General features: G+C 39.8%; 2 protein-coding genes across 2 annotated transcripts; one reads left to right on the plus strand and one right to left on the minus strand.

The window, feature by feature from the left end:
• The first annotated feature begins 2,068 nt into the window (after positions 1 to 2,068).
• LOC149821933 (26S proteasome regulatory subunit 8 homolog A-like) lies at positions 2,069 to 10,095 on the plus strand. Its single transcript, XM_089981471.1, has 11 exons — positions 2,069 to 2,172; positions 2,296 to 2,402; positions 2,506 to 2,777; positions 2,931 to 3,028; positions 3,171 to 3,395; positions 3,605 to 3,667; positions 3,785 to 3,948; positions 8,633 to 8,789; positions 8,869 to 8,967; positions 9,588 to 9,698; positions 9,810 to 10,095. Exons 3-11 carry the CDS (start codon positions 2,546 to 2,548, stop codon positions 9,948 to 9,950), a joined length of 1,290 nt encoding a protein of 429 aa, XP_089837597.1. The 5' UTR covers positions 2,069 to 2,172; positions 2,296 to 2,402; positions 2,506 to 2,545; the 3' UTR covers positions 9,951 to 10,095.
• Positions 10,096 to 11,793: 1,698 nt separating this feature from the next.
• On the minus strand, positions 11,794 to 17,669 carry LOC149821934 (rho GDP-dissociation inhibitor 1-like). The gene is made up of 5 exons (XM_089980857.1): positions 17,473 to 17,669; positions 14,237 to 14,300; positions 13,935 to 14,153; positions 12,505 to 12,629; positions 11,794 to 12,024 (listed from the first exon to the last, which is right to left on the minus strand). The coding sequence occupies exons 1-5, from the start codon at positions 17,665 to 17,667 to the stop codon at positions 11,956 to 11,958; spliced, it is 672 nt and encodes a 223-aa protein (XP_089836983.1). The 5' UTR covers positions 17,668 to 17,669; the 3' UTR covers positions 11,794 to 11,955.
• Between the last annotated feature and the right edge of the window lie 1,163 nt (positions 17,670 to 18,832).

Genomic DNA, 18,832 nt, shown 5'->3' on the forward strand with positions numbered 1-18,832 from the left:
TGAGTTGGGTATACTCGACCTGAAGTCGCAAACCAATGAGATCCAACCTTGTCTCAATAATGATAAACTTAGGGGTTAGGGTCGGGTTTGAAATCTAGAATCATAAATAAAAAAGATTTGAAAAAAAAAACACCCTTATGTCTTCAAAGGTTGGGAGACTTTCATAGTTCTGTCTGTAATGACCGTCCAGTAGGGGTGGCAATCGGGTCGGGTTGGCGTGTCAGCATACCTCAACCCAAACCCGACCCGTTTATTAAACGGGTCGGCTGTGGCAAACACGAACCCGACCCGTTTAATAAACGGGTAACCCGACACGACCCGCCAACCCATTTAATAAATGGGTTGGGTCGGGTAAACGGGTTTTCATGTTCGCGGGTCGGGTTGGCAGGTAGGCAGGTTGGCGGGTTGACGGGTCAGGCAGATGGGTTGGCGGGTTGACCCACCCGCCTAACTCGTTTATTAAACGGGTCAGCCGGGTTGGCATACCCCCAACCCGAACCCGACCTGTTTAATAAACGGGTTACGCGGGTCGACCCGTTTATTACGCGGGTTGACGGGTCGTGTCAGAAATTGCCACCCCTACCGTCCAGTGTTCAGACTGTTAATATATAACCCCATGAAAAGAACTAACCCATGTATACTTTTTTTTTTTTTGAGAATAAAGAAGAAGGCTTCATTAAAATTCAGTCGGTAAAGACGAAGAGGATTCATCATACAAATTTATACCTGAACACATTAAAACACATATGGGTCGATAATTTCAGCTATATCCCAACCCAGACCAAATTGAGTCAGACTTTTAGAACCAATTAAAAACAAGTTTTTGGTTTTTTAAATCCTGACCCGTTTATACCTGATTTGAATTTTATTACTGGTTAACCCACACGGCTCCACAAGTTCAGCCATATCTGACCGGTAACTGAACCCGAATTTGATGTCAGGTTCGGGGTCTAACTGTTTCCAGTTTTTAAAAAGATTGGACCGGACAAGACCCAACCTGGTTACCCCCCTTGAGCTTTTGGTAGAGATGTCAATGAATGGGATTTTATCCGATATCTGATTTCGTTTAGTCAGATTTGGTAAGTTGAAACCATATAGGATGCGGATATGGTTTGATTTTTTGTTACCAAATCCCACAGACATCTGAATTTAATGGTTATTCGAATCTGATTACACGTAAAAAGGTATATTCAGTATGAGTTTTTTTATCATCGAATCTGAATCCTAATCCGAATCTGAAGAATCTATTTAGGCAACATCCAATTAGTCGGATTTAGTATTGACCACATCCCACCCGAATCTGAACTGTGTACACCCTGAGCTTTGGGTTCTTTGTTGGGTCATGGTATGGGTGTCAACAGGCCAGGTTTGGTTCAGACTTGTGTAACTAGGCCCATACCTAGTTTGAAATGTTGGTACCGAGTACGGACCTGGGTTCAATCGCCTCACCCCGTTTGGACCGGGGATGAATGGTATGAAACGGGGATGGAGGTGGGGACGAAGGTTAAAATCCATCCCCGTTCGGGGATGGAGGCGGGGATGGACGTAAACTTTTTCCCGCTCTGCCCCGTCCCCGCCTCATCCCCACCCTTGTCCCCATCACTTTTCTCCTCAATATCCCTGCCCCGCCCCCGCCTCATCCCCATTTGAACCGGGGATGGAGGACATAAAACGGGGATGAAGGCGGGGGTGGAGGTTAAAATCCATCCCTGCCGGGGATGGAGAATTCTAATCTTGAGGCGGGGCGGGGGTGGAGACCTTGTCCCCCGCCCCACCCCACTGCCATCCCTAATCCTATAAGGATTATATGAACCAAATCTGAACTATAGCCGCTAAAATAATAATTGTTATCTTTTTTATATTTATAATTTGAGGATCTTAGTTGGAACTTGGGTCGGGTATGCAATTTCACAAACTATACTCGTCTCTACATATTAATCGGGTCCTTTAGGTTCAACCCGAATCTTAATCGGACCTTTTTATTTATCACCAAACCGTAACCGTATAGAATTTGGTACGGGTCAATCCGGATCAAACCCAACCCATTGTCACCTCTAGTCACATGCCATCGTATCACTGGAACAGAATCAGAAGAGCGGTCCTTCCCTTCAAAAGAGGGAGAGGAAGGAGAGAAAGGGTTATAGCATAGAACCAGGCAAAGAAGCCCCACGGGTACTCTCTCTCTAGCGATTGTGAATTCAAGATTTTATTTTCTTGATTAGCACCTTTTTTTTTTTTGCATTGGTGAATCTAAGGGTTTATTTTCTTTCTTATCGTTCGTTCGTGATTTATTAGTGTGTAATCTCACATCCATACCAACAAGGTGGTAATGATCTTCGTTGCTTCCTTTTTGTCCCTTTGTTGGCTAAAAATCATGAATTGATTATTGGTACACACACCAGGTTAGTTCTGTCTAAATATTGGATTGGGTTTTTCTCTCATTCTGAACTATACTAAATGTCATTCACATATTTTATGATGCATGTTTAGCTTAATTTGTTGCAGAAACCAGAATGTTTGTTTGTCCCGGAGCTTGGTGCCTTCAATGTCAGTTGCAGAGGTAGGGCGTACGACTGCCCTTCAGAAGAACCATCCATTCAACTCGGGTGCTGAAGTTGATCATTCATCTTCAGAAGGATCAACAAAAATGGTTAAACATGGTGAAGGCCTCCGGCAATATTATCTCCAACACATCCATGACCTTCAACTTCAAGTCCGTCAGAAAACCCACAACCTCAATCGACTAGAAGCTCAGAGAAACGATCTCAACTCCCGAGGTTTTTGAGAATTTGTCCTGCTTGCCTTTTCTTTCTTTTCTGAAGTGTACCATCCCTTTGATATCTCTCTTATCGTTGTTGTGAGTTTGGCTTTTCCTTTCTTTTATTTCTATTTCGTTATTTTTAAGCCATTGTGTGTTCATGTTTTGTCAGTGAGAATGCTCAGGGAGGAGTTACAACTTCTCCAGGAACCTGGATCCTATGTCGGTGAGGTCGTGAAGGTCATGGGGAAATCGAAGGTTTTGGTTAAGGTAAAGTGATGTTTTTTCGTATGTGTTCATGCGCAGCTTTAGTTTTGGTGGCTTCTTCTGAAGATTAGTTTTGCATTCTTCAATTTCTGGAAGATTTGTGATGCAATTGAATACTTATGTTGATAGAGTTTGATGCTTTCAGGTTCATCCAGAAGGAAAATATGTTGTTGATATTGACAAGAGCATCGACATCACGAAAATCACACCATCTACGAGAGTTGCACTTCGGAATGACAGTTATGTTCTCCATTTGATTTTACCAAGCAAAGTGGATCCGTTGGTTAACCTTATGAAGGTTGAAAAGGTTCCTGATTCTACGTATGATATGATTGGTGGTCTTGATCAACAAATCAAGGAAATTAAAGAGGTATGTCCTTGAGCAAGTTAGAACATCTTTCCGAAGCCTTTAGTTTGCTCCTACCATAATTGGAATGTGCTGAAGCACTTGGATTGTTTTTGTTGAATGTCTTCTTTGTCATTAGGTACTACCCTTTAAGGCAACATTGGGTGCCTCTTACTTTTCAGTTTAGTCAGAATAATGAATGAACTATGCTTTTTGTTATGCGATTTTCCCAGGTTATTGAACTTCCAATCAAGCATCCTGAACTATTTGAGAGTCTTGGAATTGCTCAGCCTAAAGTAAGTTTCAGTGTATTTGGTTTTTGTGATTCAGTTGATCTGGGCATGCTTTGTAAGTTTTATGCGTTCTGAAGCTTCTTATTGTGTGAAATAACATGGTTCCCTTCTTCCAATTAGGGTGTCTTACTTTACGGCCCCCCTGGTACTGGCAAGACTCTTCTTGCGAGAGCAGTTGCTCACCATACAGATTGCACATTTATAAGGGTTTCTGGTTCAGAACTTGTCCAGAAATACATTGGAGAGGGCTCTAGAATGGTTCGTGAGCTTTTCGTTATGGCCAGGTATTTCTTGGACTATCATGTACCTTAGGCCATCTTTATTTATTTGGATTTTTTTTTTGTTCATTTGAATATGTCTACCACTGTCCAAACTTCAAATGTTTCATTTTGGACAAAGGACCTGGCGTGCTTAGCTTGCAAAACTCAAGTGTCTTAGGTGACAGTAGTTCACATCATATGTTTGAATGTGCTTGTCTTTCATGATCTTCTTGGTATGAATTGCATTCCTTGTTAATTATCTGTTAGGACTGTTTTGGTGAGTTATCATAAATAATCAGGATATGTGCTGAAGTAAAAGTGGAGCAATGTGGAATGGAATGGTTTCTTTGATCATATAAATATTTATATGTAAAGGGTGATTTGGGGGATGATGGAGGCTTACTCCTCCCTGCTTCATCATCCTCAGTGTCTTCTGCAACCAAGGCCTCATCATTCTGGACTTTTACTTCCCACAGCCCTATGGTTGAGGCTCCCACCTGCTAAAAATCTTGGTTAGGCTAAACACCCTTCACATATATTAGCTGCACTAAGTGCTGTATAATAGTATACCTCAAGTTGTCAGCCCTTGATACAAAGTTAGACTTCTGTTGGTGGAGCCGGGGAAGAATCAGAAATTAAACTAATATGAACACTTGAATGCTGAGATGCTTCCAACAAATCAAGTGATTATTTTGTGGAAGTGCCTTTTGTTCTGCATTTAGAATCATCTAACAGAATTGTAGTACTTCTGAGGTTAGTGCTTGTGATTTCGTTGGATGGATTATGGGCATGTGGAAGGGCGGTTATGTGTATAGAACATATCATTGTCGTACTTAGTTGTCAAAGGAAGCGCCTAGGCGACTTAGGCGCAGCCCCACTGCCTGGGCAGTGGGGCCCTATATTGCCGCCTAGGCTGTCACTGCATAGGCTTTTTTTTTTTTGAAGATATATCATTTGTTTTCTTCTTAGAGGAGGAGAAGAAGAAAAAGAAAGAAAAGACATGTTATTTGTCTATTGCTTGTATTATGTGTTAAAATATTGTGTACATACTCATTGATATATGCATATTTATAAATATACATATATCAGGGGTATTATGGTCATTTCATGTAATATATTTTAGTACAGTCCATTAGGGACTGAAAAGTCATTTTCCTTTTCCTTTTTCTTCTTTTTGTTATTTTAATCCATGTGACTGTTGGGAGGTCAGTCCAACTAGTCGTTGGACTACCCCCAACGGTCATAAATATGACCGTCTATGTCACAGGGACTCGACCAACTGGGTGCTGCACTCGCATCGATGCGACACGACACGGGTGCGGAACCCGGTGTGGTCAATGCACCCAAGGTCATTTATGTCCAACCTTTGGACTTTATATATATATATATATAATAATAATAATATTTTTGCCGCACCCCCGCACCCAAGTTTTTTGAAAGTGCCTCACCTGCACCCGCACCCATGTGACATAGATGACCATTGGTTGGACTGCCTCCCTTTATATAAAGTGAGGCTCTATAAATAGAGCCTCACTTCCTCTTGTAATGCTATGCTTTTCCAAAGCATATTGTGATTCAGTGAAGTGAATAGAATTACTCTTTTTATTTTTATGTTCTTGTGGGCTTTGTGCCTTTGTGCTATTATGGAGTTCATACTTTTTATCTCTATTGTGAGATTGTTGTCGGTCCATTAGAGACCATATTATATTTGTGCACTTGTGTAGCCCGTTGTTGGCATTGTAATTGTGCACTCTTGTTTCATTACATTATGTCTATTGTTGAGAAACATAAGAAGACGAAGACATATTATTTGCCTATTGCTTGTATTATGTCTATTGTTGAGAAGAAGAAGACATTATTTGTCTATTGTTTGTATTATGTCTATTGTTGTTAATTTTTTTGTATACATGATTTTATTTTTTTATGTATTGTTCATTCACATTGTTAGTTGTATGGTTTGCTATGTCACATGGGTGCGGGGGTGGGGGTGCAGCACTTTCAAAAACCTAGGGTGCGGGGGTGCGGCAGGGACAAAAATGTAAAAAAAAATTATATATATATATATATAATTTTGAAGTTTTAACCAATGTTGTGAAAAGCGTTGAGGCGTAGCGAGGCGCTCTACCAAAATCTGAGGCGCGTAAGCCTCGAGGCGCAAAGCGTAAGCCTCAATTTTTTTTTTAAAAACTTAAAAAAACTATAAAAATTATAAATAAAAAAAATGCTTTATTGATGAAGCAACAACCAACAAAAAATAAAAAATCTCAAATAAATACAGAAAAAATATCCAAAATGGTAAAATGGCCACAACCATCTAAAATGGTTTTCATGTTGTGCTGGATATAAAAGAATAGTCTTTGAGGCACCCACAAGAAGCACCAGCCTTTTTTAGGTGGGGATTTGGGATTTCATTAGCACCTCCTTTTTACTTCACTTTTGGAAAAGAAGAATCTAATTCTCATGAAGATACAATTCCGGAACCGAACTATCCATATCACTCTAGCCAAACATTCCCCATTTGCAGTTATTTGGGACGGTGCAAGTTCAAATCTAAATGGTATGGTTGTTTTAACTGGTAGGGGTCTCCCTAACCCCATCTTTCTCTGTCGGAAAAAAGTAAGCAGAGTTTATCACCTTGTAAGACGATCGCTTCACTAAGAAGCAGTTGACAGTCCTGTTTACTCAAATAGAACACACAAGATCTTATGTCACATGGATACACCCAAAAGGACACAAACATGTCATTATTGTACAATTTTCCATATAAGAGGCAGATATGGTTTGTTCTTTTTTTTTTTTTGAAAGAATGTGTATAGTTCAGTAACTCGTTATATTGAAAAAGAAAATTCAGATAGACAGAAGGCAATTTGAATTATAAGCGATTTATACAGCCACTGAGTTTTGTAAACATTGAACCCATAATAATAATGCCCTTAATAACTTTGAAGAAAGGGGTGTCTACTTGGTCCCCAGGAGAAAATACTTAAGGATCTGATTTTATCACTCCATTTAGTTTTATTCAGTTAGCTAAAACCATATCTGATTATAATCAGATGCAATTATACTTTTTGACTTTTGTTACTGAATCTCATTACATGTAAAAAAATCACATTTGGTACGAGCTTTTCACCATCAGAATCCAAATCCACTTAGCCAGTATCATTTCGGACGTCTTCCACCTGAACCGGTGGTTTCTTCCTTAAATATCAACAACAACAACGAAACTTTCGGTGATTAAGGGAACCAAACAGTGAAATCATGGAGAACTAAGTTCAAGATCCAATCGAAACTGGACCCATTTCCAACCGCAGGTCCATCCTGAGTTTTTGTAGTAGTATTTTACTGTCTTATCTTTTATTTTTGAGAAGGATCACTTGGTAACTTCAAAACGCTGGAGGACATGGGTACCAATGATTAAGGACAAGCAGGAGAGCAACAAAACAACCTTTGCCCCTTCCCTCCTACCGAACCTCGTTTCGTTAAAAACAAACAAACATCACAAATCCCGGAGGAAGTGTAACACAGGAAAGGCTTGTCCGGGTCAGAATCGTCGAAGCCACATAACCCTTTCTGCCTCCTCATGCACTCCCTGCACCTACTAAACCTATCGTCCGTCTCATTCCACCCCACCTTGATCCCGTTCTTGATGAGGTAGTTGAGGTCCGCAAAGATGTCTCCCAACTCCAGGAACCGTGCGATCAGAAAGCAGGGACGACAGGGGAGCCAGCCGAGAGAGAGGGAATCACTGTGAGAGAGAGGGAATTCAATGCGTGCACGTTCGTGAGCCCCATCGACAGCTTCATAACCGGCCCGACGATCGTGACTCTCAACTCTATAGGAGAGCATTACTTCCTCTGCAGCGTCGGCCAGCACTGCACCTTTGGGCAGAAGGTCGCCATCAACGTCGTCGCGGCCACCGCCTCCTCACCTCCACCGGATAAATCCCCCGCCTCGCCCGCTCTTGCTGCTGGATCTCCTCCTCCAGCTGCATCGCCTCCTCTTCCTTCTACTGCATCGCCTCCTCTTCCTTTCGCCGGATCTCCTTCTCCTTCATTCATCTCCTACTCTTCCTTATGCTGGATCTCCTCCTGTTCCTTCTACCAGATCTCCTAGCGGGTTGCCCGGTGGTCCTGCTCCTTCACCCAACCAGCAGAATTTTGCGTCTTCCCTCAGCGGCGGCCTCGGATGGGCTACCCTTTTCGCCGTGGCTACTTGCCTTGCCTTCGTGCGGTAATCGAACACCCTTCTTTCCTTCCTTCCAAAGCCGGTGTCTTCCTACATAGATGGACGGATTTTATTATGTTTTTTTTAGCTTCTGGGGAGTTCGGGACCGGTGGATGATTTCTATTCTTCTGTGTTTTGGGTGTATAATGGCACTCCCATCTGGGGAGAGACCTGATGTTTTGTTAGCAATATGATGATTTGGGTGCCTTTTGTGTGCAACTCTTAGCATTAGCAGTAGTGGCCAGTGGCCAACAACATGAGGCGTGCACGCCTCACTGTGAGGCGCGCCTCGCCTCGAAGCGTACGCCTCAAAGCGTATGAGGCGTACGCCTCATACGCTTTTACGTTTCATGCCTGCGCCTCAAGGCACAAAGGCCCTCGCCTTGAGGCGAGGCACGCTTTTTTGCGCCTTGAGGCGCGTTTTTGATAACACTGCTCCTGACACTTGTTTTATTTTCTTTTTGGTTTTTCCTGTCCTTTGTAGAGAGCATGCTCCTTCCATCATATTTATGGACGAGATTGATAGCATAGGATCTGCAAGAATGGAATCTGGTACAGGTAATGGGGACAGTGAAGTTCAACGCACCATGCTTGAGCTTCTCAATCAACTTGATGGCTTTGAAGCATCCAACAAGATAAAGGTACTCACAAACAAAAAGACTGTTCTCTACTATTCTATTATTTAAAATTTCACTAACAATTTGTATCGTTTCATTATAGGTTTTGATGGCTACAAATCGGATTGACATTCTTGATCAAGCCCTCCTACGACCAGGGCGTATTGACAGGAAGATTGAGTTTCCAAATCCCAATGAAGAGGTCCACTTTCTAACTCTTTGGTTGTTAGATACTCTTGTTTTCTTTCTTTACACTGAAACCTGATGAAATTTTCTTTCAAAAATATTTTCTGATAAATATCTTAGACATGACCATATATGAGTGGGTGTAGTAATTGAAGCTTGGGGGTCAGGGCCAGCCTAAGTTTGGTAACTCATGCAGTATCCCTTGGGCTAAGTCTCTGTTATAAAATAATAAGGGACAACAGGACTGATGTTAAGTGATTATATATTAATTAATTAAAAGGAAGAAAGCTCATCATAGTGGATGTTCTTATTTGTTAATGTATTTTTCTGTTGTCTAGGTCCAAAACTCATATGACTTTACTTGTTTGTGTAGTCTGGGTGCAAATCTCATGATTTCTGGTTATTGTGAGGCTTTATTGTATACTTTTTTGTAAAGGAATGATCAGTGGAATTGTAATTCTAGGCGCTGAAATGAATCACTCTGGTTTGAAACCAAAAATTCTGTAAATCTTGTTGGTTACTGTTGATCATCTGCCTCTGAAAATAAACGATCTCTTTTTCATTTTTTTATGGTTGAGTTGAAAAACACCATCATTACATGTTCTAAACAGAGATACTATCTTCTTGTTTTCTCAGTCGCGCTTTGATATCTTGAAAATTCACTCGAGAAAAATGAATCTGATGCGCGGGATTGATCTGAAGAAGATAGCGGAGAATATGAATGGTGCATCTGGTGCTGAACTCAAGGTAAGTTGAACACATCTCCTTCTTTCGTCTTGAACTCAAGGTAAGTTGAACACATCTCCTTCTTTCGTCCTTGATCTTGCTGTAACATGGTGAATCCTATTTTTCCGTCAGGCAGTGTGCACAGAAGCTGGAATGTTTGCCCTTAGGGAGCGGAGAGTTCATGTTACCCAGGAGGATTTTGAGATGGCAGTGGCCAAGGTTATGAAAAAGGAAACAGAGAAGAACATGTCGCTGAGGAAGCTGTGGAAGTAACTTGTTGTTTCAACAATGTTAATGATCATATTATGATTTTTCTGGTTTGCTTTCTATATTCACTATCGTTTACTGTATTGCATGTAAGGGCATATGTCCAAATTCAAGTAGTTCATTGAGAAGAAAGGATTGACATTCCAGAAACGTTCACATTCCAAATTCAAGTAGTCCAGTGGACTCGGGCTTGATAAAAACTGGGCCTGAACCCAGCCCATTTATCAAGGTACAGGGTTACTGCAGTGGCCTGGCCGGACAACTCTTAATGGGGGGCTGGCCCAACCTGATGTCGATCAGTAACAACTGTATTCTATGTCAATCCAATTAATTTTTGTTATTAATACTCTGATGTAGAAAACATACAACCACTACCACTGATAGGGGTTGTAAACTATGACAAAATGTTGCTGATATTTTTGAAAACATCATGATTTTATCTCGATACATTTAGAAACTAATACAATACTGAAAATGTTTAACTTATGATGGGTGAAATGTTTGTTGTGGATCAGTGGATGATCTCAATCGACCTGCAATTATGGATTACAATGATATATGAGAGTTAAGTAGGTTATTGCCGCGGAACAACTATCATTCCCGGATGGTTGGACTTGGGTAGGAGTCTAGAAATCCAATAATTAATTAGATAAGGTGAGTGGTTTTTTCTTAACAGGGAACACGGTCAAGCAACTGCTTCGGGACCCAGGCCGGTTGGTGTAGTGGGGTGGGGCAGTCAAGGTTCGATTCCCATGGGTGTCTCTCATCTGCACAAGTCATACGCCCAGCATAGGTCTTGGGAGCAGGAGACTTAGTCTCGAAGTGATGTCGGGACAATCGGGTTTACTCTTCCACTCTTTCCCCCATCCGTTCATTTTCTGGACATGCTTGCTACTGTACAATCTTTAACAAACCAGGTTTCCAGCATGGTAAACGAGCAAAATAGCAGTGGTGTCCAGATACTTTCAAATGGTGGCTGGATGTCAAGTTATAGTAGGAACCTGTTCTACTATGTCACTACATATTTCTCTCACCACTTTGTCCTTGATGGTAGCCAAAGTTAGCCAGTTTACAGGTAGTAAGGTACACGTGAGTTGAAAGTACAAGGAAGGTGGGAAATAGTTGAACCAGGGGTGTTAAAGCTGCATCCACTCACCCAGTTCCAGCCAACAATGGAAGTTAGGAAGGAAATATTCCTGCAATTACCAAAAGAGTTCATGAAAGTGTTTGAATTTGCTAGGTTATATGTAGTAGGCTGACCACTTGCAAAAAATCGTCTGTCACGCAGCATCATATCAGTGGTCATCCCCAACAAAGTTTCAAGAGACCCAGCTAATCAAATCTACGAGACACGTTTGATTTGCATGCCTACTCTGAGTACAGAAATGGGTTCTTTGCAAGAAAGAATTACTTCTAATAAAGAGGGATATATAACTTCCATTCAAACAGTTTAGATTTGACTGATCCTGCTCCCGCTACGTAATTTTGCACAATAAGATGCTACTACCGTACCAAACTCCAAAGTGGTCAGAACAATCATTTCAGAAGAAAAACTGGCTTGCAAAAGGCGAAAAAAATGGCAATAATATCACGATTAACAGCATACTTTTATGTTAAAAAAGTAGAGAAGACATTGGTCACCACGAATGGAAGAACAATCATCTCCGAAGGAATATTGGCTTCCAAAAAGAGAAAAAATGGCAACAATATAATGATTAACAACATACGTTTATGTTAAATAAGTTAGACGACATTGAATGAGCTGGTTGGATGGTAAAATTAAATTGCAGTATCTTAACTGAGGGGTCTCGTGTTCGATTCTCATGGGGGTTTATCCCCAGCTTGACTAAAAAGAAAAATCACGTATCTACAGAATAGAAGAGCACACATATCTGATCCTTTTAATTTATAATAACAAAAACATGGTAACCACGTCCCTAGACAAAAGAACTTTGGGATAGTACAATACAACTTGTTTTCCTTAGATATGCAAGCACTGGGAGTCGAACCACTAGGTGCGTTTCTTAATCTCAAAAGCATAATCAAGTTCCAAGTGACATCTTCTATCATCATCTTCAAACTGCAGAGAAAAGCCAGACCAGACACTGTCAGTCCAAGGAATATAAACAAAAAGAATGAAATATAAAGTTATAAACAACTACTTGCATGTTGCAACTCCAAAAATAAGGGAGAACAAATTATACAAGAGACCACCCTGAAATGAAAATTTTTGATCTTATGAATATACCAATGGATGTACCGATCGACAACTATGGTTTGGTGGGAAGCTAACAGCGTAATGGAACTGACTATTCTTCAAAGGTTCAGTTATTCCATGTATAAGAGTTGCAATTTCAAGTTGAGGATGTAACACATTGTAATGTATTTTTGATGCTAATCATAACTCAGGTTCTCATGATTGATATGGGCTTATACTAGGCAAATAGGTTCTTAGATCAAGTGGTGGAATTTATAGACATAAAAAAACATGTAGATTTTGATTGTTCTTGTAAGTGGTATTCCAAAAACTAAAGTACGTTGAATAGAGAAGGGCATATACCTTAAGCTTAGCCATGTATGTCCCTCGAGCCAATGCTCCTGATGGAGTCGTTTCCTCCTCCAACATATGAATGTAAGGCTCCTGCTGTGGAGCAAATGTGCCCAGCATGCCTTTGCTTTGATCAACTGACACATTTATATCAAAGACTGAAATCAAGAATGCTTCCTTTCATAATCTATAAAAACCATTTATATATTCAGAGATCTATGAAACATGGATCAGAAAGATCTAGCGTCTCAACTCACTTCTGATATCAAATTTACACGGTGCATATAAAGCAATACTTCTCTTATGAATTTGGCAACACTGTCCGAAAGACATGGAATGGATATGCAGTTTCAGCAGGGAAACAATGACATAAATATGCAGTTTTAGTGGAGAAATAATGGCTTCACACATTAGATTCCTCGTGACTCATGCTAACATTCAACAACTTCAATGTTTATTACCAAATTTCATCTATACTTTAGACAGTTCAGTGAAGGGAAAAAGGGATTCAGAATCATCCATATTACATAGGAATTTCTGCATCAATAAGAAAATGATGAGAGATAATTGTTTCTGCTTGTAAAGGAGACAGAGTGGCTGCTGCACTGACAGGTGAAGCCATTTCTACTACATAAGATCACAATAGTGATGGTAAGATCATACACCCTGTTCGTAGAATCAGAATCCTGTAACTTCAGATAAGATATGAAAAGCAATCAACATAACGTTTTCCTGAATAAGGCATAATAACCAAGGTGGTAATCTTAATCGTTTGTCCTAGGCAGTGACCCAAATGGAGGAGCGATTAAGTTGGCCAGTGATTGAGCTCCATTGTATACAATCTCTGAAAGAATGTGGCGAGTGCACCCATTAGGTCATTTCTACAGGGAAGTATTTGTGAAAACAATAGCAAGACCATTCCTGCTGTTCGAAAATCAGCACCTGATAATTTGAAAGGCCTTGTGGCGAAGGTCATGAGGAGAAAAAAAAAACTCCTAGCCAATTGTCCTAAAAAGTGGTTGGTGGGCAGGAAGTCTTAGTTACTTTGCTAGAGAATAAACCTATAGTATCCATACAGTGGTTATTGGAAGTTTGATTGATCCCAAGCCACCTGATATTTTTCACCTCAATAACTTTTAATTTTAAATGCTCACAAAAAATAAAAGTTCAAATATAAAAAACACATCATGCCTGAATAACAAATGAATCAGGAGAAAATTGCACAAAATATGAACAAACAAACACCTGGAAAATTAACAACATTTCATAAATGCAATGCATAAACTTCCACCAGATAATTTGTAAGTTTGTAACTAATGGGAATACTTCTTCCATCTTGCACACAAACTGAACATACTTTTGTCAAACCAAACTTAGGTTATCAGTCAGTGGATATAAAATAACTTGACATCTACAAAATAGAAGATACAAAAGTTGCATACCTTGCAGACCTCCTTTCCACACAGTGTTCGAGTAGGCTAAGCCAGACACAATGTTATACTTGACCCTGAATGTCAACTTGATGCGATAATTTGATCCTTCTTTAAGATTGAAAAGGACATTTCCAAGGTTTTTATCTATGGGCAGGTTTGTAGTAAACTCTGGACAATTTTCAGACACAATTCCAAATGAGAGGAATGTCAATTCAGGTTCAAGCTGACCTGAAACATGAAGTAAACTTCATATTAAAAAGTTGAAGAAGCTACATGAAACCAAACTAGGGAATTTTCACTCTGTAACTAACCATTATCATTATCAACAATACAACCAAGAAGCTTTTCTTTCCACTTCCTCAGACTTTCATCATCCTGCAAAGTGTGAAACTCCCAGATAAAGATATATGGACTTACAAACAGTCTTGCCTCAATGACATCAAGAAAAGAAACAGAAAAATCCTACAGATTTATAGCTAAAAGTAATAAGTTTGTGTATCCCATCAACATAAAAATCAAAGTTTGACACCTACAATGTTAAGTCTGTGCATCTCATCAACATAAAGGAATAAGTCTATATACTTGATTAACTAGCCATGTCAGAGCAACAACCAAGAAGAAATGTGAGTTAATGCCATTTAGGTTGTTCTTGCATGGTCAACACTTGGGCTTAGCTTCAATAATAGCACACTGCATAATATGTGGAAATTTAATCCAAACACAGCCAATATTTCCTTTTCTTTGACAGACAAGCTGAAGAATAACCCCCGTTAGGTTCAAACCTGAGACCTCTGATCCATAATGAAGTCCAGCAAATAGTGTCACAAAGAAAACATACAGAAAGACAAAGACATGATTGAGTTAAACAGATGGAGCTACAACCTTAAGTGGAAAGAAACTTTTAAGCATGAGGTGATCAGAAGCTTAAAGAAAATGAGATAGAGAACGTAACAAGAAGTAGCCTGCATAGCTCTTAGTAATTGCGGTCACATATCTATCAGCTGGATGAGATGCTTTTCCCTTCTTGGTGGCAGGTAGTAAGACAAAAGGATGTGCAGCCAAAGTCTTGTGAAAAGTAACAGGCTGATCCTTTACAGCTAAACACTTTCAATATTTCCTAAAGCAGAATACTTGCCAAGGAAAGAAGATCCCACAATGACTGTTATCATTTTGCAGAGGGTTTGGATAGATATTTCTCTATCACATAATAACATTATAAACCAAAACCTCCTAAAAGAAAAGGCTGTACTCCCTTTATGAACCGGAAGGTCATAGTCATAGTTGAGCATGGGATTTCTATCAGACACATGAAAGAATGTGGAAATGGAAGTTCACGTGAAGTTTTATTGCATTATGTTGAACTTATTTTGTTTCTATTCTGTATGCTATAAATTCTAACCGGAGGAAACTTAATAACTGGAGAAAAACTACCTCACTCACCAGGTTCATTGGCATAAAGGAGGACCCTCTTGCCGACCAGGGAGTACACCCAGCTTCTGCCTCGCAGCAAATGATGCAACCTGTGGGATTTGATCTCGTGCCCATAGTAACCGGAAGCACCTCTTTAAGGGGAGAAGCATGCTTCTGAAGCGGGAAGAGCCACACTTCACACTTCCTCCAAAAGGGGAAGCATGAGGGAAACTTTCTTCCCATTTGGGGGAAGCGTACTTCTCAAATCGCTTCCCTCTCACGTCGTTTTCATTTCCCACTCATTTCGCTTTCGTTTCCCACTCGTTTTCCCATCACTTCCCCTAGTTTCCCCCTTGCTTCCCCCTTTTTTTGTGTTTTTAAGTTATTATTTATTGTTTTCACTTCGCTCGTTTCTCCCTCATTTTGCTTTATGTTTCCTTTTTAGTTTCGCACACTTCCACAATTGCTTCCAAAACGAATCCTGCTCATACTATTTTTTAACACTCGCTTCCGCTTCACATATCGCTTCTCGTATCCATTGCCTCCTGATAACTATGCTTGTAACATCCCGTCAACTCGGTGACATTCACAAGTGCCCCTACCAGATGAGCAGAGATCTAGTGGGCAGGTGAGCAGAGATCTAGTGGGTTGATATTTGTACTTGCAGCTGCAAGTTTGTAACTGCTGATCTTGTTTAGTTTATTGATACTGTTACCGAGGAACTATTTGTAGTAGTTTTGCTTGAAGTATTAGCTTCTCCACTTATTTATTGTCAAAGGGGTGAAGCTTTTGCATGTCTAATCTGTTAATGATTTTTAGCAGTGCACATGGCACCATTTCACATGCATTCCTCAACAATTAGTGACTTTGCTTATTCCAGTCACAGGGATCTGAACTACATGCAACATTGAAATTAAGTAGAAAAATTCTGACTGGTGTGAAAGAAAGCCATAGGAAGCTTGGGCATCTACAACAGCAGATCTGGAGCCTATTGAAGTTCAAGTTGACATGTTTCTTGTTATATTCATAAACACAATACAGGCTACAAAAATAACAATGTTCCATATCTTTCACAGAACCTTTTCGGTTCAAGTTGCTGGAAAATTTCGTCATTCAGTGCATCACGGTCTTCTATCCTTCGTGGAAATGTCTACACTAACATTAACCAAATACAAAAGCAAGGTCTGTTACAGATGCTCCATCAACACCTTTTATGACCTCAAGCGCATTGTACGGTTAAACTTCATATGATTTAAACTTGAAGATTGTGTAACAAGGATCAGTAACCCGGACAAAGGGAAGCGCTTTATTTCCTTTAAATATAATGTATATCATTCTCTCAGGAGCCTCCTAAGTAGGATAGAGTTCAACAGTCTGGCCTTGGTGATAGTGATATGCTAGAGCACTCTACTCAGTAGCAAACTTGATAAACTCTCTCAGAGATTTAGCCTCAAAATGATGCAACAAATCCCACATATCCAATTAAATTATATTGGGATGGAAAAATAAATTCCTTATGAAATTTAGCTTTTTTATTCGATGGGTCTACCAGGAACAATCAATAAAGAACAAGCCAACCGAGACCATACAAAAAAGGGCATATTTAGAACAGTGACACAACCACCATGGAAGACTGTAAGAGAGAATCAATTTAAACCATTCTCCCAGATTCCCTGAAAGGATACTTCCAAAAACTGAAGCATGAACTTTATCAGTTGCAAGAAATTGGAGATGTTGTTTAAGGAATGACCCAATATACCATAACCATAAACCTGCAAAGAATGGAATGAGAATTTTAAGAGTCACTACCTACTACCACAATGGCAGCAGAAGTCAGATCAAAATCTAAGTCCCACCTTTTAACAAAAAAATAAAGAATGAAAATAAAAAAGAAAAACAGAAGATTGGCATCACAAATTTTAGAGACACTTCTGCCAAACTCAAATAAAAGTTCAGGAACCACTTCTATTTAAGTAGAAAGAATGGGATTAAAAATCAAGATCATTGATGAGGCTTTCTGACAAACAAACCCATATATGCATATTATCATCAGGCCTCTGAATACAAGTCTATAAAGGCATATAAAACCATTCATACAACATAACATAAGCAAAGCGAAGAAAGGTAGATCCCACACCTTGTCACGTTCTAGGTGTTCTTTGAGAGGGACAAGAGGACTGGGAACAAAACCGTCATCGTTATTCTCCTTAGGATCATGTTCACTGCAACAATCATCATCACTATCACACAGTGAGATGTCAGAGACTCTCCTCTCAAGATTCATCCCTTTTGACACCCACGAACCAGAAGGCCCTGCTTTCAAATCCTCCATTAATGAAGAAAACAGAAGGAAAGGAACCCACAAAGATCAAACAGAAGAAAGAAGATGTGGTGGAAAAGAAAAAAAAGGAGAAAAAGAAAGCCAGGCTATGCAAGGGTATGTCTGAAGGCAGAAAGAGATACCAAGCAGGCAAAATGGAAAGAGTATCTATTGTCTGCCAAGAAAATCTATTTTCCTTACATTGGAGAAAAACAGAAAGTAAATAATAATAAATCAGAAAAAGTAATAGGGGTCTTGTCCTCCTTCCAACCTCTTTGAAAAGGATCTATGGGATAGATACCATTGAGTGTTGTGCACATGACATGTACTGCATTAGTTTGAGGTTTGAACAATCAGTTGTATTTGACGTCGTAAAGATTGATTATATTACAATATTGCCATCCACAGCCAGGTTTATCCACTACGATGATTGTGGTCGCCCTGAATGGAAAGATTGCAGTTGTTGGCTTGGGAGTTTAATTTGTTTGGACAACAAGATGAGTACATGTAATGAAACCAAATAATTGATGTTTTTTTTTAAATCCGAGTTTATTGGTGGAAAACTTTAGGTCCTCCTTGAGTCTTGACCATAGCGACTACATTCAGATTTTTTTTTTGTTTTTTTATCAGTTATTCAGCGTACCATTGGGTTTTGAACATGCAACGTGGTGATATGTTCATGTGTCACCCTCACACCAGATGAGCAGAGCTCATGTGGGCAAAACACTGATGTTTTGATATCATACCCAAACTGCAAAATACAGAAAATTCAATCCTTTTGTCAAAACAAATTCAATTAGGAGTATGTTTTCTAGTATACAAAGTGATAAAAAAGAATGCACTTACAGCAGAAGAGCCATGCGAGTCATATTGCAAGCCCCTGATTTTGCTTCAACCTTCCCTTGAAGTAATCAGTAAGTAAATAGTTAATGGTTCTTTGTTTTGTGTAACCATAACATCTCATTTACACAGAAAGCTTGTCTTGTTGGGATTGGGACAAAAAAAAGCAGCACTTTAAAATCTCTTGCTAATGAGACCCGAGGGGTTTGGTGCAGTGGGATGGGGTGTAGACCATTTGAGGGACAGTCATGGGCATCACCCCTGCGTAAGCCGAAGCTTGGCGATTAGATTATTTGGGGTTTAAGAGTAAGCCCTCAGAGTTCTATGCCGACATGGA

This window comes from Nuphar pumila, chromosome 11, assembly GCF_984573655.1.
Source record: "Nuphar pumila chromosome 11, dmNupPumi1.hap1.1, whole genome shotgun sequence".
NCBI lineage: Eukaryota > Viridiplantae > Streptophyta > Magnoliopsida > Nymphaeales > Nymphaeaceae > Nuphar > Nuphar pumila.

What these genes read in the sequence shown, in the direction of transcription:
- LOC149821933 (XM_089981471.1), top strand. Translation starts at nt 2,546, where the DNA reads ATGTCAGTTGCAGAGGTAGGGCGTACGACTGCCCTTCAGAAGAACCAT. An exon ending in AAACGATCTCAACTCCCGAG is followed by an intron (nt 2,778 to 2,930) that starts GTTTTTGAGAAT and finishes ATGTTTTGTCAG; the next exon opens with TGAGAATGCTCAGGGAGGAG. An exon ending in TTCCAAATCCCAATGAAGAG is followed by an intron (nt 8,968 to 9,587) that starts GTCCACTTTCTA and finishes TTGTTTTCTCAG; the next exon opens with TCGCGCTTTGATATCTTGAA.
- LOC149821934 (XM_089980857.1), bottom strand. Translation starts at nt 17,667, where the DNA reads ATGGAGGATTTGAAAGCAGGGCCTTCTGGTTCGTGGGTGTCAAAAGGG. An exon ending in TATTGTTGATAATGATAATG is followed by an intron (nt 14,154 to 14,236) that starts GTTAGTTACAGA and finishes TTCATGTTTCAG; the next exon opens with GTCAGCTTGAACCTGAATTG. An exon ending in GTGGAAAGGAGGTCTGCAAG is followed by an intron (nt 12,630 to 13,934) that starts GTATGCAACTTT and finishes TAAATGTGTCAG; the next exon opens with TTGATCAAAGCAAAGGCATG.